The following is a 27,888-nucleotide window of genomic DNA, read 5'->3' as shown; positions in this document are numbered from 1 at the left end:
TACAGTTTGCAACTGCACATGGGGAAAAATATCTTACTTTTTGGAGAAATGTCCTCTGGCCTGATGAAACAAAAATATAACTGTTTTGCCATAATGACCACCGTTATGTTTTGGAGGAAAAAGGAACGCTTGAAAGCCAAAGAACACCATCCCAACCGAGAAGCACGGGGGTGGCAGCATCATGCTGTGGGGGTGCTTTGCTGCAGGAGGGACTGGTGCACTTCACAAAATAGATGGCATCATGAGGAAGGAAATATATGTGGCTATATTGAAGCAACATCTCAAGACATCAGTCAGGAAGTTAAAGCTTGGTCGCAAATGGGTCTTCCAAATGGACAATGACCCCAAGCATACTTCCAAAGTTCTGGCAAAATGGCTTAAGGACAACAAAGTCAAGGTATTGGAGTGGCCATCACAAAGCCCTGACCTCAATCCTATAGAAAATGTGTGGGCAGAACTGAAAAGGCGTGTGCGAGCAAGGAGGCCTACAAACCTGACTCAGTTACACCAGCTCTGTCAGGAGGAATGGGCCAAAATTCACCCAACTTATTGTGGGAAGCTTGTGGAAGGCTACCTGAAACGTTTGACCCAAGTTAAACACTTTAAAGGCAATGCTACCAAATACTAATTGAGCGTATGTAAACTTCTGACCCACTGGCAATGTAACCAAGGTATGAATACTGTTGTGTGCATGTTTTGTTAATCATCTGTATAACTACTATTTTTTGGATTCACAGATATCACCCTCCCTACACCTCTGATGAATATAACAGAAAACCTGTTCGATCACCATGCACTGCAAAATCATTCTGGCTATGGATATGGAGAACATCAACACATTAACATCAACATGCCAGAGGATATACCCATTGGACTTGGGGCTCTGCTGGGAGTTTTTCCTCATATTTCGATTTTTTTATTCTGCTCTGCCACTAAAATCATAATAAACACTGACAACTAAAATATTGTGTTATTGTTGTTATTGTTAAGCGTATTATTATTAATAATACTAATAATAGGGGGGGTAGTTCAAAAATCAACCCCCAAATGTTCTTTGAGGATCCATTATTATTATTATTATTATTATTATATTAAAAGGGGTTCTTTGAAGAACCCTTTTAAATAGTTATTCGAAGAACTTATAGGGGTTCCCCCACAGTTTCAATTTGAAGAACCCCTAAAGGATCCTCCAGGAACCTTTACTTTTTAGAATGTAGGGGTCTGGATAGCCTACAGCAGTGACAGATCTTCCAGATGTTTTCGTCTTGTCTTATTCGGGAATGATTGCCTTTTAAGGAAATATACTGTATGTTCCAATTACATGACCTAAACTCACTGAGCTCTTGTAGGTCTTTTAAAGTTCTACCTTCTTATGGTTGAATCTCGTCTTGTTAATTTGACCTAATGTTAAAACATCAAATAGCCTACAATAGGCTACAACATTTTCGAGCAGCGCCCTACTGCGCCCAGTTATTTTCTCCAGTAGCACGCAAGAAGTAGGCTATACGACTTTATAGCTCACATTTCTGTGTAATAGTTTGCCAAATATCACACATTTTTCACTGTGGGAAATCGGTGCTTCTCGGGTAGATTTCCGCAAACAACCGTCCATGTTAAGCGAGGAAATGTGTTGGGAATACACAGCGCAATATAATAACAGTTAGCTAGTGCATGAGGTTTGAAGGTTAAGTTTTATATTTAACATGCTGTCCTGATAGGCATCTGGTATTTACAGTAAAGACTAGTCTACTGTAGGCTGTCGTGGTCCTACATGGATGACTAGAATCAGAAGTTTAGAGGGCGGGTCTAGTCCGGTTAAATTACATTTTAACGCAGTAGCCAGACACACCGACAGACAAAGAAATACGCGAGGCTCATTCGCCATTACTAAGAAAGTATCGCTTGTAAACATTACATTTACATTTTAGTCATTTAGCAGACGCTCTTATCCAGAGCGACTTACAGTTAGTGAGTGCATATATTTTCATACTGGCACCCCAGTGGGAAAAAATAAAATACATCCCCTCGAGCTCCAAACATCTGGAAAGAAAGTGCCGCTTGGGACGAAATACCCCTGCAGCCAAGAAGATGTTGGGGGTGGCCGAAGAAATGACCAATGGTAACGGGTGAGTACTGAAAAGAAAACAATTGTATGGTCGGCCAAATCTGCTTCTTAAAAGAGTTGGTAGTCTGTGTGTTGACTCTGGATAAACAAGGCTGCAGCTTGTTGCATTCAATGATCCTGCTCAGCGCTGTCTGTCTTCGGGGTGTAGTTTACATTTACATTTACATTTACGTCATTTAGCAGACGCTCTTATCCAGAGCGACTTACAAATTGGTGCATTCACCTTATAGCCAGTGGGATAACCACTTTACAATGTTTTTTTTATTTTAATTTTTTTATTATTATTATTATTATTATATTTTTTGGGGGGGGGGTTGGGGTAAGGGGGGGGTAGAAGGATTACTTTATCCTATCCCAGGTATTCCTTAAAGAGGTGGGGTTTCAAATGTCTCCGGAAGGTGGTGAGTGACTCCGCTGTCCTGGCGTCGTGAGGGAGCTTGTTCCACCATTGGGGTGCCAGAGCAGCGAACAGTTTTGATTGGGCTGAGTGGGAACTATGCTTCCGCAGAGGTAGGGGAGCCAGCAGGCCAGAGGTGGATGAACGCAATGCCCTCGTTTGGGTGTAGGGACTGATCAGAGCCTGAAGGTACGGAGGTGCCGTTCCCCTCACAGCTCCGTAGGCAAGCACCATGGTCTTGTAGCAGATGCGAGCTTCAACTGGAAGCCAGTGGAGTGTGCGGAGGAGCGGGGTGACATGAGAGAACTTGGGAAGGTTGAACACCAGACGGGCTGTGGCATTCTGGATGAGTTGTAGGGGTTTAATGGCACAGGCAGGGAGCCCAGCCAACAGCGAGTTATAGTAATCCAGACGGGAGATGACATGTGCCTGGATTAGGACCTGTGCCGCTTCCTGTGTAAGGCAGGGTCGTACTCTCCGAATGTTGTAGAGCATGAACCTACAGGATCGGGTCACCGCCTTGATGTTAGCGGAGAACGACAGGGTGTTGTCCAGGGTCACGCCAAGGCTCTTCGCACTCTGGGAGGAGGACACAACGGAGTTGTCAACCGTGTTGGCGAGATCATGGAACAGGCAGTCCTTCCCCGGGAGGAAGAGCAGCTCCGTCTTGCCAAGGTTCAGCTTGAGGTGGTGATCCGTCATCCATACTGATATGTCTGCCAGACATGCAGAGATGCGATTCGCATGTATATGTAGTTGCGCACAGATGAGTTGATGCAATGCCTAACTATCATCCATCCATACTTGATTTACATTAGACCAGTCAGGGTGTGATCACTGCTGCAACAATGTAACAATCACTTCATGGCCTACTTGATTTATACTGAACAGCTGGGGCAGTGATGATCACTCTGGTTAGGCCTATTCACAATGGGATATGGGCAAAGTTGTCTTTGTTTGCTGCTCTGCAGTACTGCTGAGATTTAAAGCCTGAATTAGACTGTGTACAGTTGTAGGCCTACTTTACAGTTGTTGACCCTGGGACCATCTGAAACCTTGTTGTGGTCACTATGGGACAACAGTGCAAACCGTCTGTGTGAGTGATTCCTCCCGAAACCCAGACAAAAAAAACATGTGTACAAAACATTAGGAGCACCTGCTCTTTCCATGACATAGACAGACAAGGTAAATCCAGGTTAAATGGCGAGTATTGCAGGTATTATTTAATGAAGCTGCCAGTTGAGGACCTGTGAGGCATCTGTACTCTAATGTATTTGTTCTCTTGCTCAGTTGTGCACCGGGGCCTCCCACTCCTCTTTCTATTCTGGTTAGAGCCAGTTTGCTGATTCTCCAGATACAGCTCAGGAAGGAGACGCGTTCTGTCTCCTAGAGATGAACGTACTTTGGTGCGAAAAGTGCAAATCAATCCCAGAACAACAGCAAAGGACCTTGTGAAGATGCTGGAGGAAACAGGTACAAAAGTATCTATATCCACAGTAAAACGAGTCCTATATCGACATAACCTGAAAGGCTGCTCAGCAAGGAAGAAGCCACTGCTCCAAAACCGCCATAAAAAAGCCAGATAACGGTTTGCAATTGCACATGGGGACAAAGATCATACTTTTTGGAGAAATGTCCTCTGGCCTGATGAAACAAAAATAGAACTGTTTGGCCATAATGACCATCGTTATGTTTGGAGGAAAAAGGGGGATGCTTGCAAGCCGAAGAACACCATCCCAACTGTGAAGCACGGGGGTGGCAGCATCATGAGGTGGGGGTGCTTTGCTGCAGGAGGGGCTGGTGCACTTCACAAAATAGATGGCATCATGAAGAAGGAAAATGATGTGGATATATTGAAGCAACATCTCAAGGCATCAGTCAGGAAGTTAAAGCTTGGTCGGAAATGGGTCTTCCAAATCGACAATGACCCCAAGCATACTTCCAAAGTTGTGGCAAAATGGCTTAAGGACAACAAAGTCAAGGTATTGGAGTGGCCATCACAAAGCCCTGACCTCAATCCTATAGAAAATGTGTGGGCAGAACTGAAAAAGCATGTGCGAGCAAGGTGGCCTACAAACCTGACCTAGTTACACCAGCTCTGTCAGTAGGAATGGGCCAAAATTCACCCAACTTATTGTGGGAAGCTTGTGGAAGGCTACCCAAAACGTTTGACCCAAGTTAAACAATTTAAAGGCAATGCTACCAAATACTAATTGAGTGTATGTAAACTTCTGACCCACTGGGAATGTGATTAAATAATTAAAAGCTGAAATAAATAATTATCTCTACTATTATTCTGACATTTCACATTCTTAAAATAAAGTGGTGATCCTAACTGACCTAAAACAGGGAATTTTTACTAGGATTAAATGTCAGGAATTGTGAAAACGGAGTTTAAATGTATTTTCCTAAGGTGTATGTAAACTTCCGACTTCCACTGTAGATATTCCATTAAAAATCTGCCATTTCCAGCTACAGTAGCCATTTACAATATTAACAATGTCTAAACTGTATTTCTGATCAATTTGATGTTATTTTAATGGAGAAAAAAATTGCTTTCTTTCGAAAACAAGGACATTTCTAAGTGACCCCAAACTTTTGAATGGTAGTGTATATTTTGCATTTGTATCTAAAACCATAATGTCATAACTCGCCAAAAATGGGGGGACTATGTACAAAAAGTGCTGTAATTTCGAAACTGTTCACTCAATGTGGATGAAAATAACCTCAAATTATATCATTTCAATTCCAAAGTGCTGGAGTACAGAGCCAAAAAAACAAAAATGTGTCAATGTCCCAATACTCTTGGAGCTCACTGTATAAAGTGTATCTAAAGTGTTATATTTTCAATACATTCATGTAAAAAATATATTGAAATAAAAATACTTAATAAAAAAGCTTAATATTTAGCAGACACTCTTATCCAGAGCTTGAAACCCATTGCAAACTGTAGTTTTAATTGAAGAGGACAGTTCATAAGCACAGATGAAGGACATCAAGGATCTGGAAGGATTCTGTATGGAGCAATGGTCTAAGATCCCTCCCAATGTGTTCTCCAACTCATAAAACATTTAAGAAAAATACTTAGTGCCGTCATCATCACAAGGAGGTATTGACTAACCTGTGCCCCCGCACATTGACTCTGTACCGGTACCCACTGTATATAGCCTCGCTACTGTTATTTTACTGCTGCTCTTTAATTATTTTTTATTTTTTACTTATCTATTTTTTACTTAACACTTATTTTTCTTAAAACTGCATTGTTGGTTAAGGGCTTGTAAGTAAGCATTTCACTGTAAGGTCTACACCTGTTGTAATCGGCGCATGTGACAAATACAATTCGATTTGATTTGATACGTATTGGAAACAGGGGTGTCAATACATTTGATCTCAACCTTTTTGAGAAAAAAAAGTTTTACTTGTTAAACTAAATCTCTTTCTCTGAGCAATTGTATTAGTATAAAATAATATAATTTCCCAATTTTTGGGAGCATACAATATAGCTCAGTCATTTTTGCTTGTTTTTGCTCATCTTTATCAAGGGTGTTAATCATTTCGGACCCCACTGTATGTCAACAATCCTTCCTCCAAATGACTATTTTATGGATTACATTTAGGGAAAATCCCCCAAGTCATGGATTTTTTTGTCTGGGTTGCGTGAGGAATCACTTGTGTCATAAAGGCCCAGACCTACATGTAACTGCCAAAGTAAATGGAAACACTTGAGTAAATGAGGGATACAAAGTATATTGAAAGCAGGAGCTTCCACACTGGTGTGGTTCCTGAGTTAATTAAGCAATTAACATCCCATCATGCTTAGGGTCATGTATAAAAATGCTGGGCAGTTCATTATTTTGGCCATTATTTAGGCTACCATGGCGATGCCCCCATAGAATAACAATGCCCCCATCCACAGGGCATGAGTGGTCACTGACTGGTTTGATGAGCATGAAAACGATGTAAACCATATGCCATGGCCGTCTCAGTCACCAGATCTTAACCCATCTGAACACTTATGGGAGATTCTGGAGCGGCCCTGAGATATCATTTTCCACCACCATTAACAAAACACCAAATGATGGAATTTCTCGTGCAAGAATGGTGTCACATCCCTCCAATAGAGTTCCAGACACTTGTAGAATCTATGCCAAGGTGCATTGAAGCTGTTCTGGCTCGTGGTGGCCCAACACCCTATTAAGACACTTTATGTTGGTGTTTCCTTTATTTTGGAAGTTACCTGTAAATCCATAGTATACTTAAAGTGGCACTCCAGACTCCTGTTCACCTAATTTAACACCTGATTTACTTAACAAAAGGTACATCTCAATAGGTGGTAGAGGTATGTCATGACATAGCACAAGTGTGGGGGGGGCTTTCCTCTTTTGTTCTCCATTGCTCCTCTATTGCAATGTCAAGCAAGGGGGGAGACCGACGTCATCACAGATTCCCATCAGACCAACTCCTCGAATGCCCTTCTCCTTGAAGTTTGCAGTTGTGTCTAAAAACACTATTTTGCTCAAAACATTTTTTTTTACCCTTTAGTGTTTGTACTTTACTGTATTTATACTTAGGATATCGCTTTTCAACATTAAAAGTAAAAAAAATAAGCAATAAGTCCCGAGGAGGTGTGGAATATGGCCAATATACCATGGCTAAGGCCTGTTCTTTCGCACGACGCAATTAACCCAGAGGTGCCTTATTGCTATTATAAACTGATTACCAACGTAATTAGAACAGTAAATAAGTAATTTTGCTTAATACCCATGGTATATTGTCTGATATACCACAGCTTTCAGCCAATCAGCATTTAGGGCTCTAACTACCCAGTTTATAATGACATACAATACAGGCCAGGAGGTGCATATCCATGCTGTCCAGGTCTGACGCAGTGAATGTGATGATGCTATCTCTCTCCATCCAGTAAGTTGTTAGTCATTACTGTAGTTCCATTCTGCCCCGAGACATGTTTCAGCAGATCCGCTTCCTGCCTGTTAATTACCCCCCGTGTGCGCGTGTGTGTGTGTCTGAGTTACTTTATTTAGATACAGGAAGGAAACTGTTTTATCCTGTACTGGTTCACCGGGGCACATTCACCCGACCAGTACGAAAAAGTACTAAAATGTATGCACTCACTACTGTAAGTCGCTCTGGATAAGAGTGTCTGTTAAATGACTCAAATGTAAAAATGTCATTCACACACACACACTTTGTTTGTATAACTTCTTGTCCTGAGTTGTTTACGTTTGGGGGAAAGGAGGGGGAATGGGGTCGGTGGGTGGAGGGAAAGAGTGAGGGGTCTTTGTGATGGCTGAAACGCAGAGAGAAGTTTCTTTGGCAATGTAAACATATGTTTCCCATGCCAATAAAGCCTTTTGAATTGAATTGAATTGAAAGGTCATGATCTGGAGAGCGGATGTCTTTCTAGTCTCCTGAGTCACTCTCTCTCTGTCTATATCTCTCTTTCTCTGCTCCACTCCACCCTGAGCAGGAATGTGCTCAGTGGGAACATTGGACATCAGAGCTCTCGCTCTCTCTCTCTGCTCCACCCTGAGCAGGAATGAGCTCAGTGGGAACATTGGACATCACTGCTACTGTCAGTCAGATAGCTTCTGTAGCTGGCACACATATTTATACATTTACACATTTTTTAATACCTTGTTTTTTCTTCCTGTCCCCATAGGAGAACACCTTTGAAGAACCCCTTTTGGTTCCAGGTAAAACCCTTTTGTGTTCCATGTAGAACCCTTTCCACAGAGGGATCTACATGGAACCTAAAATAGTTCTACTGGGAACCAAAAAGATTTCTACTTGGAACCAAAAAGGTTTCTACCTGGAACCAAAAAGGTTTCTACCTGGAACCAAAAAGGGTTCTCCAATGGGGACAGCCGCAGAACCCTGTGTGTACCATCCCTCCACTGATTGGAGTAAACTAACGTACAACAATACTTCTATTGCTACTTACAGCTATTTTCGCTCACATGTACTGTACATGTAGTTAAATAATTATACATATATTCCTAATTTCCTCTTTCTGCAAGTGCTGGATTTTCACCCACAGCGGCCAATCCACCATTTATTCTGATCTTAACTCCAACCATCCAATGTCCACAGATTAACCCATCTTTCCCAGTATAATTCCATTTAGCTATTTTCTTTTGCGATACATCCCTGCATTTTACTGTGATGTGTCCTGAACCTCCCTATTTGTAAAATTTCTACCGATATTGCCCTAAAATAGAGTATAATGATATTTCCCATTGACTGATTGTGGTTTTTCAGATCCCCTAACAATACATTTGCAGGTCTATCTGAACCCTGATATTATGACATAACAACCATTCCTGGATGACTCCAAAAGCGAGCAACCGATGGACAGTACCAGAAAATATGCTCAATTTATTCTGTTTCCTCGTGACAGTCTGCACAAGGCTGACTGTTCAATCCCCATATAATGAGCATTCTTTTTGTAGCAAGTATTTTATATAATAGCATAAATTAAAATGAACGAATGTATGTGTCAATTATTGTTTTGTATGTCAGTTCATAGACCCGATGCCAAGGTATTGGGACATTAAAAACCTGTTCCCAACTGACTTGAATTTTATACGGCATTGCTGTCAAACCTTTTGACTTTAAGTGAAACTGATACATATTTGTATTTATACTAATCATTTCAAGCCATTTATGATTTTGAATGGGTGAGAGACAGACTCATTCTTTGATTTCTTCTTTAAGTAATTGTCTCTTTCAATTTTGTGGCAGAGCCGCGATGAGTTGGTTATAATTTTGTTTTGAGCATACACCTCCATACACTGTTGTTAGTTGCTTGTGTGGCATCATTTTACTGTCCTTGTTTACAATGTCCTTCATAAATATTATACCCTTCTTGTACATTTCTTCCAAGAAAAATTTGCTGTAATATTAGATCTGCCTTTTTTTTGGAGGAGGAAATTGAAATTATAGCTTCCTTTAAAACGGATGATACTTTAAACAGAGATCCATTGTCAATCCACTGAAAATGTGAGTTTTAATCAGCAAAAATGAAAAGAGCCCACTCTTAAACATAAGAAGGGCCTCTCTTAGTAGCTTGCTAGAAAACCAGTTTGGATTTAGATACAATTTCGGTACAATGGAGACTTTAAGAGAGAGGTTTAATGCCTTAATATTTAATCGTTTTTACCCTCCAAACTCATGTTCGTTATATAAATATGGTGGTTTAACTTGCCATTCCAAATAAAGTGAAATACTTTTTTTCACATGATTTGAAAAAGGATTCTCCTGGAGTCGGTAGTGCCATTAATAAATATGTAAACTGCGATATCACTAGAGAATTAATCAGGTAAATCTTCCCGTAAATGGATAGGTGTTTCCCTCTCCACGGTTTCAAGATTCTATCTATTTTGCTAAGTTTTGCAAGATCGCTAAACCTTTCCGGGATATGTACACCAAGCACATCAACTTCACCATCCGCCCATTTAATTGGGAGACCACACTGCAATTTAAAGTTTGTATCTTTTGGAGACCCAATCCATAATATAGTACACTTATCATAGTTGGGTTTTAGTCCAGAGAAACTGGAGAAATTATCCAGGTCCTCAATAATGCCCTTCAAGGTTGAAGATTGAGGACTCAGGAGAAAACTTTAATCATCGGCGTACATTGATACCTTTGTCTCTAATCCATTCATTTTTAGCCCCTTAATGTTATAATTGATCTGATTTTTAAAGCTAACAGTTCAATGGCCATATTAAATAGGTATGGTGACAGACAGCAACCTTGTTTTACGCCTCTTGGCAATTCAAAGTTCTCAGAGAAGTAACCGTTATTTATTATTTGACGTAAAAGATAATTGTACATTCATTTTACCCTTCCCTTTTTCCACTTTGTTACGTTACAGCCTTATTCTAAAATGGATTAAATAAATAAAAATCCTCATCAATCTACACACAATACCCCATAATGACAAAGCAAAAACAGTTTTTTCTGTGTGCAAATTCATAAAAAATATATACAAAACAGAAATACCTTATTTACATAAGTATTCAGACCCTTTGCTATGAGACTCGAAATTTAGCTCAGGTGCATCCTGTGTCCATTGATCATCCTTGAGATGTTTCTACAACTTGATTGGAGTCCACTTGTGGTAAATTCAATTGATTGGACATGATTTGGAAAGGCACACTCCTGTCTATATACAGTGAGGGAAAAAAGTATTTGATCCCCTGCTGATTTTGTACGTTTGCCCACTGACAAAGAAATGATCAGTCTATAATTTTAATGGTAGGTTTATTTGAACAGTGAGAGACAGAATAACAACAAAAAAATCGAGAAAAACTAATGTCAAAAATGTTATAAATTGATTTGCATTTTAATGAGGGAAATAAGTATTTGACCCCCTCTCAATCAGAAAGATTTCTGGCTCCCAGGTGTCTTTTATACAGGTAACGAGCTGAGATTAGGAGCACACTCTTAAAGGGAGTGCTCCTAATCTCAGCTTGTTACCTGTATAAAAGACACCTGTCCACAGAAGCAATCAATCAATCAGATTCCAAACTCTCCACCATGGCCAAGACCAAAGAGCTCTCCAAGGATGTCAGGGACAATATTGTAGACCTACACAAGGCTGGAATGGGCTACAAGACCATCGCCAAGCAGCTTGGTGAGAAGGTGACAACAGCTGGTGCGATTATTCGCAAATGGAAGAAACACAAAAGACCTGTCAATCTCCCTCGGCCTGGGGCTCCATGCAAGATCTCACCTCGTGTAGTTGCAGTGATCATGAGAACGGTGAGGAATCAGCCCAGAACTACACGGGAGGATCTTGTCAATGATCTCAAGGCAGCTGGGACCAAAGTCACCAAGAAAACAATTGGTAACACACTACGCCGTGAAGGACTGAAATCCTGCAGCGCCCGCAAAGTCCCCGTGCTCAAGAAAGCACATATACAGGGCCGTCTGAAGTTTGCCAATGAACATCTGAATGATTCAGAGGAGAACTGGATGAAAGTGTTGTGGTCAGATGAGACCAAAATTGAGCTCTTTGGCATCAACTCAACTCGCCGTGTTTGGAGGAGGAGGAATGCTGCCTATGACCCCAAGAACACCATCCCCACCATCAAACATGGAGGTGGAAACATTATGCTTTGGGGGTGTTTTTCTGCTAAGGGGACAGGACAACTTCACCGCATCAAAGGGACGATGGACGGGGCCATGTACCGTCAAATCTTGGGTGAGAACCTCCTTCCCTCAGCCAGGGCATTGAAAATGGGTCGTGGATGGGTATTCCAGCATGACAATGACCCAAAACACACGGCCAAGGCAACAAAGGAGTGGCTCAAGAAGATGCACATTAAGGTGCTGGAGTGGCCTAGCCAGTCTCCAGACCTTAATCCCATAGAAAATCTGTGGAGGGAGCTGACGGTTCGAGTTGCCAAACGTCAGCCTCGAAACCTTAATGACTTGGAGAAGATCTGCAAAGAGGAGTGGGACAAAATCCCTCCTGAGATGTGTGCAAACCTGGTGGCCAACTACAAGAAACGTCTGACCTCTGTGATTGCCAACAAGGGTTTTCCCACCAAGTACTAAGTCATGTTTTGCAGAGGGGTCAAATACTTATTTCCCTCATTAAAATGCAAATCAATTTATAAAATTTTTGACATGCATTTTTCTGGATTTTGTTGTTGTTATTCTGTCTCTCACTGTTCAAATAAACCTACCATTAAAAGTATAGACTGATCATGTCTTTGTCAGTGGGTAAACGTACAAAATCAGCAGGGGATCAAATACTTGTTTCCCTCACTGTAAGGTCCCACAGTTGACAGTGCATGTCAGAGCAAAAACCAAGCCATGAGGTCAAAGGAAGAGTCCGTAGAGCTCCGAGACAGGATTGTGTGGAGGCACAGATCTGGGGAAGGGTACCAAAAAACTTTTGCAGCATTGAAGGTCTCCAAGAACACAGTGGCCTCAATCATTCTTAAATGGAAGAAGTTCGGAACCACCAAGACTCTTCCTAGAGCTGGTCGCCCGGCCAAACGGAGCAATCAGGGCTGAAGGGCCTTGGTCAGGGAGGTGACCAAGAACTCGATGGTCACTCTGACAGAGCTCCCGAGTTCCTCTGTGGAGGTGGGAGAACCTTCCAGAAGGACAACCATCTCTGCAGCACTCCACCAATCAGGCCTTTATGGTAAAGTGGCCAGATGGAAGCCACTCCTCAGTAAAAGGCACATGACAGCCCGCTTGCAGTTTGAACTTAAAGGACTCTCAGACCATGAGAAACAAGATTCTCTGGTCTGATGAAACCAAGATTCAACTCTTTGGCCTAAATGCCAAGCGTCACATCTGGAAAAAACAGGCACCATCCCTACGGTGAAGCATGGTGGTGGCAGCATCATGCTGTGGGGATGTTTTTCAGTGGCAGGGACTGGGAGACTAGTCAGGAGCGAGGGAAAGATGAACGGAGAAAAGTACAGAGAGATCCTTGATGAAAACCTGCTCCAGACCTCAGACTGGGGCGAAGGTTCACCTTCCAACAGGACAACGATCCTAAGCACACAGCCAAGACAATGCAGGCGTGGCTTCAGGACAAGTCTGAATGTCCTTGAGTGGCCCAGCAAGAGCCCGGACTTGAACCCGATTCAACATCTCTGGAGAGACCTGAAAATAGCTGTGCAGCGACGCTCCCCATCCAACCTGACAGAACTTGAGACGATCTGCAGAGAAGAATGGGAGAAACTCCCCAAATACAGGTGTGCCAAGCATGTAGCGTCATACCCAAGAAGACTGGCTGTAATCGCTGCCAAAAGTTATTCAACAAAGTACTGAGTAAAGGATTTGAATACTTATGTAAATGTGTTATCTTTAATACATTTGCAAAAATTTCAAAGAATCTGTTTTTGCTTTGTCATTATGGGGTATTGTGTGTAGATTGATGAGGAAAAAAACTATTTAATCAATTTTAGAACAAGGCTGTAACATAACAAAATGTGGAAAAAGTCAAGGGGTCTGAATACTTTCCGAATGCACTGTGTAAACATCTTCTAGGCGTACTGTGTCAAAGGCTTTCTCAAAATCTGCTAAAAAGATTGTATCTGGTTTCCCTGCATTCTCATAGTTGCCAACATTGAAGGATGAGGGGCCTCCAATTGTTTTAAGAGACATGGTCTTTGTATTGAACCCCTGGCTCCTGCTTCAGTAGGAGAGAGATCACATTTACATTTTAGTCATTTAGCAGACGCTCTTATCCAGAGCGACTTACAGTTAGTGAGTGCATATATTTTCATACTGGCCCCCCGTGGGAAATGATCCCACAACCCTGGCGTTCCAAGCGCCATGCTCTACCAACTGAGCTACAGTCCCTCTTTGTGTGTCTGACAGTTTGCCATTTATATATGAGTAATTAAAACATGATAGTAATTCATATTTTATTAGTTCATAAAAAAGTGTAACAAGTGATAGCAGATTCTGAATTCAGACTTAATCTTGTCTGTTTACACAACTAAGGCTAAATAGTCCCAGTATCTCTGTTCTGCTCTGGAATGGCACAGAACATTATTAGTCAAAGGTTCCTAGCATGACATTGAAACAAAAATATCTCTGGAGCTAATGTAATTATTTAGATCTCAGGCAAGGTTACTCATCAAGTTAGCAATGGTGAACCAAACCGTTACATTTGCACTTACTGTACTTGGTTTGTAACTTACACATGTGTACAGCCCCCTCTTGTGGTCACAGTAGACAACAGCAGTGGTGAAGTGAATTGAGAAGAGCAGTGGTTCTGCTTCCCAAACTTCTCTGTGACTGTCAGTCGGTCTAGGACTGTGAGTGATCCAACACCCTACTCTAGCCCTGACTATGACCACAGGAGTCAGTCAGCCACCAACACTCAGACACACACACACTTCTCATGCCTGCCAGGTGCCAGCATATTTCACTTTGCATAACAAACTTCCCCCACACTAAAATAGCCCAGGGTCTCTGAGCCACTGTCTACTACCACACCATGACACAAAAACACACACACTTCATCATCACACCAACCACAGGCAGGTCTTCCAGGCAGCCAAATAGGAAGTGATGTGGCTGAGCAGAGAGAGATGGCAACACACACAGTAGTAGAAGACACAGTAGGGACACTAGTAGTGACAACACAAACAACAGCAACCACACAGCAGCCTAACAAAAGACTTTGTTAACACATACTATGTTATAGTATTCTGTTTGTTCTACATGCAACCTACACAATCAGCAGTATCAGATCTTGATTGTAGAGAAAACAAAGTATTAATGGGTTTGTTGCTCATCTTAGTTATATTGATTCAATGTCTCTTTTGAAAATCACACGTGTTTTTACATAGAAAGAATGAATTATACCTGGGAAAGCAACCAAGTCAATCTGTTGCAGTCAGTCAGAAGGTGGCAGGCGGCCTACACCCCAGCTACCCTCTCAACTGTGGCTGGAATGGAGTGGCTACAAAGGCTGCATTTAGAGCAGGGATGGGCAACTGGCAGCTCGCGGGCTGCATGCCCCCCTTTTGTAGGCCTGCGGATAAATGTACAAAAATCATTGAAAAACGTATATCTATTTTATGAGGTAGGGGGGGAACTCAGTCGGGGTCTCAACTTACTGTTGAGAGTTAGAATAGTAGAATACACAATGTGCAATTTCGAAATTTGGTTGTGCATTAGCAGTTTTTCTCTTGTTATGTAAGTCCCTGACAGCCACTCAATTTGCCCATGTCAGCTAAACATTTTTAGATTGGTAAGTTAGTCTAGCCAGCTATCTAAACTTGTAGTAATCATGGATGTGGGTACACAGACCCGCAAGCCACTGCGGTCCCTCATGAGTTCAGATTTTTTGTGGCCCCCACCCCCATCAAAGTTGCCCAACCCTGATTTAGAGGAACCCGAGGGGAGGTTTGTGTGTGTGTGTGTGTGTGTGTGTGTGTGTGTGTGTGTGTGTGTGTGTGTGTGTGTGCGTGCGCACGCATACAGTGCCTTGCAAAAGTATTCATCCCCCTTGGCATTTTTCCTATTTTGTTGCATTACAACCTGTAATTTAAACAGATTTTTATTTGGATTTCATGTAATGGACATACACAAAATAGTCCAAATTGGTGAAGTGAAATGAAAAAGATAACTTGTTTCAAAAATTCTAAAAAAATAAATAACGAAAAGTGGTGCGTGCATATGTATTCACCCCCTTTGCTATGAAGCCCCTAAATAAGATCTGGTGCAACCAATTACCTTCAGAAGTCACATAATTAGTTAAATAAAGTCCACCTGTGTGCAATCTAAGTGTCACATGATCTCAGTATATATACACCTGTTCTGAAAGGCCCCAGAGTCTGCAACACCACTAAGCAAGGGGCACCACCAAGCAAGTGGCACCATGAAGACCAAGGAGCTGTCCAAACAGGTCAGGGACAAAGTTGTGGAGAAGTACAGATCAGGGTTGGGTTATAAAAAAATATCAGAAACCTTGAACATCCCACGGAGCACCATTAAATCCATTATTAAAAAATGGAAAGAATATGGCACCACAACAAACCTGCCAAGAGAGGGCCGCCCACCAAAAGTCACGGACCAGGCAAGTAGGGCATTAATCAGAGAGGCAACAAAGAGACCAAAGATAACCCTGAAGGAGCTGCAAAGCTCCACAGCGGAGATTGGAGTATCTGTCCATAGGACCACTTTAAGCCATACACTCCACAGAGCTGTGCTTTACAGGTGGCCAGAAAAAAGCCATTGCTTAAAGAAATAAATAAGCAAACACGTTTGGTGTTCGCCAAAAGGCATGTGGGAGACTCCCCAAACATATGGAAGAAGGTACTCTGGTCAGATGAGACTAAAATTGAGCTTTTTGGCCATCAATGAAAACGCTATGTCTGGCGCAAACCCAACACATTTTTTACATTACATTTTAGTCATTTAGCAGACGCTCTTATACAGAGCGACTTACAGTTAGTGAAACCCTTAAAAAAAAAAAAAAAAATTATTAATCTTTTTTTTTTATACTGGCCCCCCCTGGGAATCGAACCCACAACCCTGGCGTTGCAAACACCATGCTCTATCAACTGAGCGACATCCCTGCCGGCCATTCCCTCCCCTACCCTGGACGACTTGTGCGCCACCCATGAGTCTCCCGGTCGCAGCCGGCTGTGACAGAGCCTGGATTCGAACCAGGATCTCTAGTGACACCTTAGACCACTGCGCCATCTCATCACCCTGAGAACACCATCCCCACAGTGAAGCATGGTGGTGGCAGCATCATGCTGTGGGGATGTTTTTCATCGGCAGGGACTGGGAAACTGGTCAGAATTTGAGACTGGGACGGAGGTTCACCTCCCAGCAGGACAATGACCCTCAGCATACTGCTAAAGCAACACTTGAGTGGTTTAAGGGGAAACATTTACATGTCTTGGAATGGCCTAGTCAAAGCCCAGACCTCAATCCAATTGAGAATCTGTGGTATGACTTAAAGATTGCTGTACACCAACGGAACCCATCCAACTTGAAGGAGCTGGAGCAGTTTTGCCTTAAAGAATGGGCAAAAATCCCAGTGGCTAGATGTGCCAAGTTTATAGAGACATACCCCAAGAGACTTGCAGCTGTAATTGCTGCAAAAGGTGGATCTACAAAGTATTGACTTTGGGGGGGTGAATAGTTATGCACGCTCAAGTTCTGTTTTGTTGTCTTATTTCTTGTTTGTTTCACCCCCAAAAAATATTTTGCATCTTCAAAGTGATATGCATGTTGTGTAAATCAAATGATACAACCCCCCCAAAAATCCATTTTAATTCCAGGTTGTAAGGCAACAAAATAGGAAAAATGCCAAGGGGGGTGAATACTTTCACAAGCCACTGTTAGTAAGTGAAACTGAAAGTGAAAGAATATGATGAAATCTCTCTCTCTCTCTCTCTCTCTCTCTCTCTCTCTCTCTCTCTCTCTCTCTCTCTCTCTCTCTCTTGCTTCTCCTTCATTTTTGAAGAAATTAATTTGTTGAAAACTGTTCAACTATTGTCTTTCTCTCTTTTTGAGTCAACTACTCACCACATTTTATGCACTGCAGTGCTAGCTAGCTGTAGCTTATGTTTTCAGTACTAGATTCATTCTCTGATCCTTTGATTGGGTGGACAACATGTCAGTTCATGCTGCAAGAGCTCTGATAGGTTGGAGGACGTCCTCCGGAAGTTGTCATAATTACTGTGTAAGTCTATGGAAGGGGGTGAGAACCAAGAGCCTCCTATGTTTTGTATTGAAGTCAATGTACCAAGAGGAGGACGGAAGCTAGCTGTCCTCCGGCTACACCATGGTGCTACCCTACAGAGTGCTGTTGAGGCTACTGTAGACCTTCATTGCAAAACAGTGTGTTTTCATCAATGATTTAGTGACATGAATATATTTAGTATCTTTTTTAAATGTTTTACCATTTTTATTTTTATGAAATTCACTGAGGAGGATGGTCCTCCCCTTCCTCCTCTGAGGAGCCTCCACTGGTGTGTGTGTGTCTTTCAGCCAGTCATCACATTCCTGCAGAACAGGAATTCATTATCGTACCCAGCTGATATCTTTCTCTCTCTCTCTCTCTCTCTCTCTCTCTCTCTCTCTCTCTCTCTCTCTCTCTCTCTCTCTCTCTCTCTCTCTCTCTCTCTCTCTCTCTCTCTCTCTCTCTCTCTCTCTCTCTCTCTCTCTCTCTCTCTCTCTCTCTCTCTCTGAGAGTTGTGTTTATGGCTTCTGAACTCTGCCTCTCTATTCACTTCTCATCACACTCACAAACTATGAATGTAATTTTCGGCATTAGCCAATTCGCTAATAACAGTCATAAGACACGCTTTTATTATGATCAAATTACAGCAATCATCACCACCATCACATCTTCTTCCTACAGGTTACATATTTTATAGAAAGCGTGTAGTAGCTAGTTTGTCATATAAATGTAATAGTTGCATTCAGCCTGAATTTTGTGTGTGTCGTGTGTGTGTGTGTGTGTGTGTGTGTGTGTGTGTGTGTGTGTGTGTGTGTGTGTGTGTGTAACGGTGTGGAATGTAGTGCAGGTTAAGGCAGGCTAGTGAAGGTGAAAGCTGCTGGGTGTGTTGACTCTAGAGGCCGAACTAGCCATATGGCATGGATATCTCTCTCACACACACGCACACACACACACACGCACGCACGCACACACACACACACACACACACACACACTTCCCTCTCTCACTGTATTAGCCAATAACATCCTCTGAGTAAGAGGAACAATATCAGGTTATAGCGTATTCTCATAATATTCTGAAGGCAGACTCAACACACATAAACACTGAGTAAAAGGTAAGTATACCACTTCATTACATTTCAATTGTCTTCATTTTGGACAGTCGTGTTTTCCCTGTGTCTGTGTGTATCATTGTTTAGTTGCAGTAGGCCCATACCTTCAAATGTTTTAGCCAGTCTAGTACTCTGCTACACCAGGACCTGCCTGTGTCTCTGGTCCTTTGTGTAGACCTCTCTTTGCTCCTCTCTCTGTTTGTGTGTTTGTTTGTCTCTAGTTTGTGACGACTGTTTATTTTCTGTGATGTCACAGGTCCTTGTGACATCACCTGCTCTCTGACCTACTGCAGATGTTTGATTGGGTTTTTCTCATGTTGGTGTAGAGATTGACATTAGTCTGATATGGGTGGGGTTAGGGATTGTGATATTGGCTGCAGTAGCATGCACACACACACACAAACACACACACACACACAACCAAGTCCCAACAAGCTAGCACATTTGGTTCCTTGGAAGTTGTGGGAATGAACATTTTTGGTTTCCCATTGGTTTTGGAAACGAAACCATCAGTTTCCTGACCGGTAAAACCGAACGTTTTTTAAACATTCTGAGAACGGAAGTGAACATTTTGCCTGTTCTAGGAATGGTCATTTTTAGGTTGCAGGGAGGTTCTGAGAACGTTTTACTATGGTTTTCCTGGCAGGTTTTATTAACGTTCTTAGAACGGAAATTATAGTTTATTTGAAGGTAATTAAATAATGTTCTGAGAACATGCTTCAATAAGACTTTTAATAACAATGCTAGCTTAACTGTTTTGAACTACAAGCACATATATCAATGAATTTGCTTAGTCCTTAATCATGCAAACATACTTCTTTTTTATTTTGTGGCATGGAGTCAGTGAGATTCAAACCTATGATATTCTGTTCTCTATCCATAGAATTAGTCCACTGCGCCATCAGGATGGAGCTAGCACGCCATGTTCTTTTAAACTCATACAAAGCTGTTCATTTTAGTCTATTCAAACAGACCCCATTTCAAAGGAAACAAGCACTCATTAAGAACGTACTTAACAAGATAGAGGATAGAGAGAGTTTTGTTGATGCTAAGAATGGAATGTATATGTTTTAAAATTACATTCTTAGAACCTTCTCAGAACGTTACTAAAGTTTTCTTGTGGTTTTTATGGAACGTTTTCTTAACGTTCTCGGAACAGTTTGAGACCATGACTTTAAATAGAACAATGAGGAAACCTGTAGGCAACGTTATGCTGAAGTACTGTATTTCCCAAAGAAGAACGTTGTGTCTTAACGTTCTCTGAATTATTTGAGAACATTTCCAATGTCAAACCAGTTGGAGAACATTCCTGGAACATTCCTAAAATTGAAATGAAATATACTGTAGCCATGTTTGAACTTTTAGGAAACATTCTGTTAAAGTACCAAGAAAATAAAGTTTATTTTTCAAGTTCTTTAAATGTGCTGAGAATGTTCAAAAGCCAAGCAACTATCCTGCACCATTCCCAGAAAGTTGTGGGAAGGTTGTATGCAAAATAACCATAGGACAACCACGCTCTCACCAAGCTTTAAGAAACATATGGTTCTCAGAATGTTAGCTGGGAAACTAGAAAACAGGAACAGGAAAAGGTGTTAATGTGGGATCAGAGCGGCCATCACTCTGTCACCACACCATAGTAACAATGTAAACTCGGAACTCTTCTGGCTCTTGCGCTGACCCTGTGTGTGTGTGTGTGTGTGTCCTGTGTGAAGAGTTCAGTGTAAAGTTTTAAAAAAGTGCTATGAGGGTGTGAAGTACATAGGGAGCAGAGTACATACACACACTACACACACTGAGTACACACATACACACACTAGAGAACACGCATACACACACTACACACCAGTGGAGGCTGCTGATAATGGCTGGAACGGAGTGGATGGAATAATGGCTGGAACGGATAATGGCTGGAACGGAGCAAATGGAATGCATCAAACAAATGGAAACCACGTGTTTGATGTATTTGATGCCATTCCTTTAATTCCGCTCCAGCCATTACCAAGAGCCCACCCTCCCCAATTAAGGTGCCACCAACCTCCTGTGCTACACACACTGAGTACACACAGACAGAGGTTGGATGGGTTCCTCTTGTGGGGCTCCAAGGGAGCTGTGTGGTATCTGAGGAAATCTGAGAGGATGAGATAAGTTGTATAATGCAATAGTCCTTATGTATACATCAGTATTGTCAGTTTAGTTCATCTCTGCTGTTTATGCTTTTATTAATTAACTGAACAATGGGCAGGAAACCCACAGCTCTCTTCTATCACAGAAACCCTCTCTGTCAGGCAGACAGATGCAGAGACCGACACGTTGGGAGATCATGAGAGACTCCAGAGAGATCATGAGAAACTCCAGGGACATCAAGAGAGACTACAGGGAGATGGAGATTGCACTGTAGACAATTTATTAGCAACTTATCAACAACATATCAAAAGAGACTTACCGCCATGTTGGATTGATCAGTGGAAGGGACCACCCCTTCTTGTATCTCTCTCTTTTTCTTTCTCTCTCTCTCTGGTGGAGGGGACCAGGGCCGGCTCCAGGCATAGGCGACATAGGTGGTCGCTTAGGGCCTCCAGCCGCTAGGGGGCCCCTGACCTACAAAATTAATATATATTAATATATTAAAACATGTTGGAACTCAGTGGGGGTCTCAACTTACTGTAGTAGGATAGTAGAATACACAAGGTGCAATTTTGAAATTTCGTTGTGCATCAACAGCTTTCCTCATGTTATGTCAGTCACTGACAGTCACTCAATTAGCCATGTCAGCTAACAATGTTTAGTTAGTCTAGCCAGCTATCTAAACGTGTAGTAATCATGGCCAAATACCGACCGGCACGCAGGGCATGTGCCCAGGGGCCCTGACCTCCAGGGGGACCCCATTGATTTTGTTAGTCACTTTCACTCGGATATCATTAACATGGCATAAGTCTTTGAGAAAGAGATTTTGTTGGGCAAACGCGCATAGGGCCCCCAAAAGGCTAGGGCCGGTTCTGGAGGGGACACTGATATCCTATCAAAAGCGGACTGTCATTGGGTAGCTTGGCAAGATGACAAGCAGAAAGAGGACAAGAGAAGGGGAGGGAGCAAGAGGGAGAGACACAATAGAGGACAGGCCAGGCTACTGCAGTACAATTGCCTCTTACTCTTTTTACCTCTCTTCCTCCTTCTCCCTCCTCCTCCCCCGCTATCTCTACCTGCCCTGAGGCTGAGGAGGGGGCCAGAGCGAGGAGCTGATAGGTGTGTTGGATCAGAGCCACACCCCTGATAGGTCATTCCTCTGGGTGTGTGCCTGGAGGTGTGTGTGTGTGTGTGTCAGAGATAGAGGGGAATGTGTAATGTAGTAGCCTGCTGTTCCAGGAGAGAGAGGGGACTGAACTGCTAAGGGCTTCCCAGGGGTGAGCTGACGTTCTGGGCTTGGAGAGGAGACTGGTGGGGGTCAGTGGTGGTTGTTGGCTGTCGAGCCTGATCACATACACGAGGAGGATTACTGTGAGTGTTTATCCGTGCCCTGATGGACAGAAGGAAGGAAGGAGGGATGAACTCTCTGCGGCTGAAGGAGTTGTCTAACTCAGACCTGTACAGACGCAGACAGGAGAGACCTGATAGCTATGGAAGCATAGCTACTGACAGCCTCAGGTGAGAACCTTTTCTCTCTACCCCCCCTCTCTCTTTGATTTCTCTCTATTTGACCAGTCTGCAGAGTAAACAGACAGCAGGTCAGAAAGTGTACTGTAGCGGAGGATGATTAGGGTTAATGCTTGGGTACATTTGATGAGTCACCATCTGTTGGTGTACTTCGTGTTGTAGAGATGCAGAGAACCTGGTCTGTGTGGCCTATGTGTATGAGTGTGAAGTAAAGTGTAGAGTGTATACATATATAACATTTTATTTATGGGTTGTGTGAGGACTCACTGTTCCAGCGATACCTACTGACTGTATAATGACAGATAGGTATGGGGCGGCATGTTGAAAGGCCAAAAAGTGTCTGTTTTCAAAACAAGGTTACCAACTTTGGAAGACAACATCCCCATCCTCTCTATCAATCTTTTCCTGAGTTGAATTCATTACGTCTTGCAAGGAAAACTGTTTTCCATTATAAGAACCAAATGGAAGCAAATGGAAGCAAACAGAGCAAACAAAACGGGGAGGGACGTACCTGATTTTGTCCAATAGAAACTCTGGTTTACGTTGCGAAACGTTTTCTATTTGGAGTATACGGTTTCTGTTGCTCTCTTTCTCTCTCCCCCCATCTCCCTCTCTCTATCTGCCCCTGATCTTGCAGTGATTAGAGGTCTGTAATGTCAGGAATGCAGACGGAGTTCTTTAGAGGTGACCTGAGAATGACAAAATACAGCTGCAGAGACGAGAGAGGGAGAGAGAGAATACACTTCATCTCTCCTAAGGGACAGCCATATTATATCAAATCATACACTAGTGGTGATTGTTCACCTGCACCCGCCCGCAATTGCTAATAACCCATCCGCAACCGCCCGACTATATGTGATATTGTGAAAATCTGAGGCCCGCATCCGACCCTAACCCGCTAATATAGAAAATGTGCTGTAGCCTAGGCTACAGTCAGAGACGGCAGAACAATATTTTGACAGGGGGTGCAGGATTTCTTTGTGCCTAATTTAGATATGTTTCTGCTTATAATTTCCAGCATTTTGATAGGCTATTTGTTAGTAAACTATGTTTATAATTTGGCGTGCATACAGTTAGGCCCTAGCTTAGGCTTACGCAAAAATGCCAGATAGCCTAAAATAATGAAAGAAAAGCCTCAATGTAGCCTATAGATATAAATTGAACAAGAATTATACATTTATGTTTTTTGTAAGGTATTGTTTTCTCTTTATTCAACCCGCCCGCCACCCTTCCGCCCTTCATCCACACAATATTTCATGACCCTAAACCCACCCTCCCCTAGGATATAACCACAGGGACTGCAGGTTATGAGTCACCTCGCGCATCACTATCACACACACACACACACACACAAGCCTTCACTGCTAAACATGATGCACTGAAGTACTTGGTTGGTAGAATTGAGCTAATGGCAGAACAGAACATAAGGTCACCTGGTCTCTCTGCTGTGACATCTTTGGTTGTAGTGGTGTGTCCCTGCTATGTGATGTGTCCTTCACATATGACCACATGACTCATGACCACGCAGCTTGCTTCCCAGGTTGTTACACATCCTCCCAAACCCTCCACCCTCCTCTTCCTCCTCTCACTATGCCCTCAGCAGGAAATGGAACAGTGAAGTCATGCCAGTAGGGCAGAGGGGCAGGGTGGAGGTTTTACGAGTTTTAGGGATGTTGGGAACAAAGGCAAACAGGGAAGAACTATCTGTTAATGTGTGAGATACGGTACACTTAGCACAAAGGGAACTAACATGTCTAAAGAGAACACCTAGAGTATACTTTCTTCCACTTTTCTGAGCGTTGGTTTGTGGTGCACAGCCAAAGGTTTTCCCCTAGTTGTTGTGTATGTGGCATGTTGTGCTAACACAGCCCTTATATTTCTGCATTACCATGGCTACTGTTGACACAGTGCAGCAGGAGAGGGGGATTTGTTTGGTTAGCATTCTCCTTAGTGCTAGCAGCCTTAGCCTGTAGCTCCAGTCTGATCTGTGTACCTAGCCCTCGCTGAGACCATAACCGCCTCAGCATTGTCTAGGAACTCATTCCTGTTAGAACTCATTCCTCGCCTCTGGCAGGGAGGGCAAATGCACAGTTACTGTGGTGTTGGACTGTTAGATGGTTATCACAACTAAACAATTACTGGTTTTAAAAATACTTGGACTGGAAAGTTGGAAGATTCTTGGTTAGCCAGGATGACCTGAGGCCCTGGGCAGAGATTTGGAAGGTATAGGAGGCCTGGGGAGGTCCTTTTTGAGCCTGTGGCTGGGTTAGTTTAGGACGGTCTGGCCTGGCGTTGCCTGGAAGAGTGTGGGAAGATATTGCAGAACCCTGCCTCTGGCCCTGACCCAGGTGTGGAGTACCTTGCAGCTGTGCTGTTGCACCACTTTCTCACCAACAATAAATATTGTACCATCGTCATAGTGATGTATACTGCTTTTCGGTTTGACTTCGTATTACCATGCCTGTTACTCTGACAACACATCTGTCAAGTAGCTAATTTAGTTATCTCACCAGTGCTGTGTGTGTTGTTGCAGTTTGTAGTGTGTTATTGTGTGTTGTTGCATGTTGTATTACAGGTCTTGGCAGTCTATGTATTTACTCTAGAACAGGGTTTCCCAACTCCGGTCCTCCAGTACCCCCGACAGCACACATTTTTGTTGTAGCCCCGGACAAAAACGCCTGATTCAACTTGTCAAGGGCTTGTCAGGTGTGTTTGTCCGGGGCCACAACAAAAATATGTACTGTTGGGGGTACTGGAGGACTGGAGTTGGGAAACACTGCTCTAGAACATGCACAGAGTAACTGTTTGTAATGGCTTACCCACACAATAGGCCTAGCTAAGCATCTGTCTAAACAGTTATTCATCCTATCATGTATCCACAGCCAGAGTTGGATATAGCCCAGGGGAGAAACCTTTATACTGGCTCTAAGATCAGTTTGTCTCTCTTCAGTCACAGCAAACTCTTCCTTTGGCATTATCAGATGTTTGTATTATCTTTGTATTAATGTCGAATCCATCTAAAGCTGCTTCTTGTCATCATCATCATAACAACACGTGCCTTTTCTCACAGTGCAGTCTAAACTCCTGCATCCAGGAAGGTTTCCTGTCACCTCTATGTGTACTTCAGACCCCCAGGTGGCAGGGTTTCTCTCTGTACTTCAGACCCCCAGGTGGCAGGGTTTCTCTCTGTACTTCAGACCCCCAGGTGGCAGGGTTTCTCTCTGTACTTCAGACCCCCAGGTGGCAGGGTTTCTCTCTGTACTTCAGACCCCCAGATGGCAGGGTTTCTCTCTGTACTTCAGACCCCCAGGTGGCAGGGTTTCTCTCTGTACTTCAGACCCCCAGGTGGCAGGGTTTCTCTCTGTACTGCAGACCCCCAGGTGGCAGGGTTTCTCTCTGTACTTCAGACCCCCAGGTGGCAGGGTTTCTCTCTGTACTGCAGACCCCCAGGTGGCAGGGTTTCTCTCTGTACTTCAGACCCCCAGGTGGCAGGGTTTCTCTCTGTACTGCAGACCCCCCAGGTGGCAGGGTTTCTCTCTGTACTTCAGACCCCCAGGTGGCAGGGGTTTCTCTCTGTACTTCAGACCCCCAGGTGGCAGGGTTTCTCTCTGTACTTCAGACCCCCAGGTGGCAGGGTTTCTCTCTGTACTGCAGACCCCCAGGTGGCAGGGTTTCTCTCTGTACTGCAGACCCCCAGGTGGCAGGGTTTCTCTCTGTACTGCAGACCCCCAGGTGGCAGGGTTTCTCTCTGTACTTCAGACCCCCAGGTGGCAGGGTTTCTCTCTGTACTTCAGACCCCCAGGTGGCAGGGTTTCTCTCTGTACTGCAGACCCCCAGGTGGCAGGGTTTCTCTCTGTACTGCAGACCCCCAGGTGGCAGGGTTTCTCTCTGTACTGCAGACCCCCAGGTGGCAGGGTTTCTCTCTGTACTTCAGACCCCCAGGTGGCAGGGTTTCTCTCTGTACTTCAGACCCCCAGGTGGCAGGGTTTCTCTCTGTACTTCAGACCCCCAGGTGGCAGGGTTTCTCTCTGTAGTTGGCCCTGTCCTGACTGCTTTTTACTGGAGCCTCCTTTGTCTGCCTGTTGTTGGAGGTAACCCTGGATTTGACCTGCAGGAGAGAAAGCCAAGGGTGAAGTTATTTAACAAGCTGGGAATGCACATACAATATTTTCAGAACTGCATGAAGTGCTTAGGGGATAGCCAGGGGCTAGGGGTCCATCTGTAGGGGACCATTATAATGTAGCTCAACAATTGCGTAAATTATGCATTCGTGTCTATTGAAGATTTGTGTGAATACTCAAGTAACTTGCATGGATCTCAGGTTAGGATTCAGACCAGTTCGTTAATTGGTCGGTTGGCAGGTTAAATTGTTAGATCTCTTTAGAGACCTGCAGAGCCATGTCCCAACCCAGACAAAGGGTGAGAAAGAAAAATAAGTTTCACTTGTTGTTGTGGAATGTAGTCAGGAATAGGCTAGGGCCTGAACGACAGAGACATGACCACATGGACAGAGACATGACCACATGGACAGAGACATGACCACATGGAAATGCTCCTCCTCTCCTCCTCCTCCTCCTCTCATCAGTATAATCAGTATGCTGTAATTAGGAAGGCAGCTCAGTGTGTTTCCTGTTTTGGTCCCGCCTTCCATCCCATTGTCCTGTCAGTTAACACCAGTGTTTCCCAGTCTGTTTTCGGATTTGTTTTCCTGTGAGCCATTCTTTCTCCTAGTAGTTTTAATGGGAGTATGTGAATTTGCACCTAGTAGTAGGACACACACCAGGGACAGGAAGGAGGGTAAAGCTGCCCCCCCCACACACACACCCACAGGGGCTGGCGTCAGCTGCCAGCACCTAGTTTGGAGATGAGACTCTCCTGGGCGTCTAGTTGTAGAATGATGGAAACAGCCTGGAATAGCAGAGAGAGGAATGCCTGTGCACTCCTGGTTTACAGTCTCTGGTTGAGACACTCTGTGGAGAGACACACATGTCCACTGTACTCCGTGCTAGAGAGACACACAGGCTGCCACACAGCATTGAGATTTGGAGCAGGGACACTGCGCTGTTTTAAAGTAAATGGACAGAAGAGGTTTTCATCCGGACAAATAGTTTTTCTTACAGAGGTTTAATATGTTCGAACTGAATCAGAGTTATTTGAACGTCTCCTGTAGATTTATGCTCCTGGCCTTTTGGTGGTGTAGAAGTGTCATTTATTTAAGGAGGTCAGAGCAGGTGTGACACTCTGGCTCTATGGACGTTTATATTGAGCCAGGGTTGTTCATTTTCATGTGTTTGGGTGTATTTCATTTGGTGGTGTTGGGGATGGGTGAGTTTCATTTTGTTTGTGTCAGGTGGTGATTGGTCGATGACTCCCAATCGGAGGTAACGAGTGTCAGCTGT

At 43.4% G+C, this 27,888-nt stretch overlaps 1 protein-coding gene across 2 annotated transcripts in view; it reads left to right on the top strand.

The window, feature by feature from the left end:
• Window positions 1–1,649: 1,649 nt before the first annotated feature.
• LOC121571720 (LIM and senescent cell antigen-like-containing domain protein 1) overlaps window positions 1,650–27,888 on the top strand; it is a 65,060-nt gene continuing 38,821 nt past the window's right edge. Inside the window, exon 1 of one of the 2 annotated variants that reach the window (XM_045209195.1) lies at window positions 1,650–2,126. In XM_045209195.1, coding sequence (XP_045065130.1) covers window positions 2,089–2,126 — 38 coding nt within the window. In that variant the 5' untranslated portion in view covers window positions 1,650–2,088. Of the gene's footprint in view, window positions 2,127–22,192; window positions 22,481–27,888 lie in introns of those variants that run through there. The other variant, XM_045209194.1, reaches the window with a different exon arrangement.

This window comes from Coregonus clupeaformis, chromosome 29, assembly GCF_020615455.1.
Source record: "Coregonus clupeaformis isolate EN_2021a chromosome 29, ASM2061545v1, whole genome shotgun sequence".
NCBI classification, from domain to species: Eukaryota; Metazoa; Chordata; class Actinopteri; order Salmoniformes; family Salmonidae; genus Coregonus; species Coregonus clupeaformis.
This window is presented reverse-complemented; position numbering and strand designations above follow the sequence as displayed.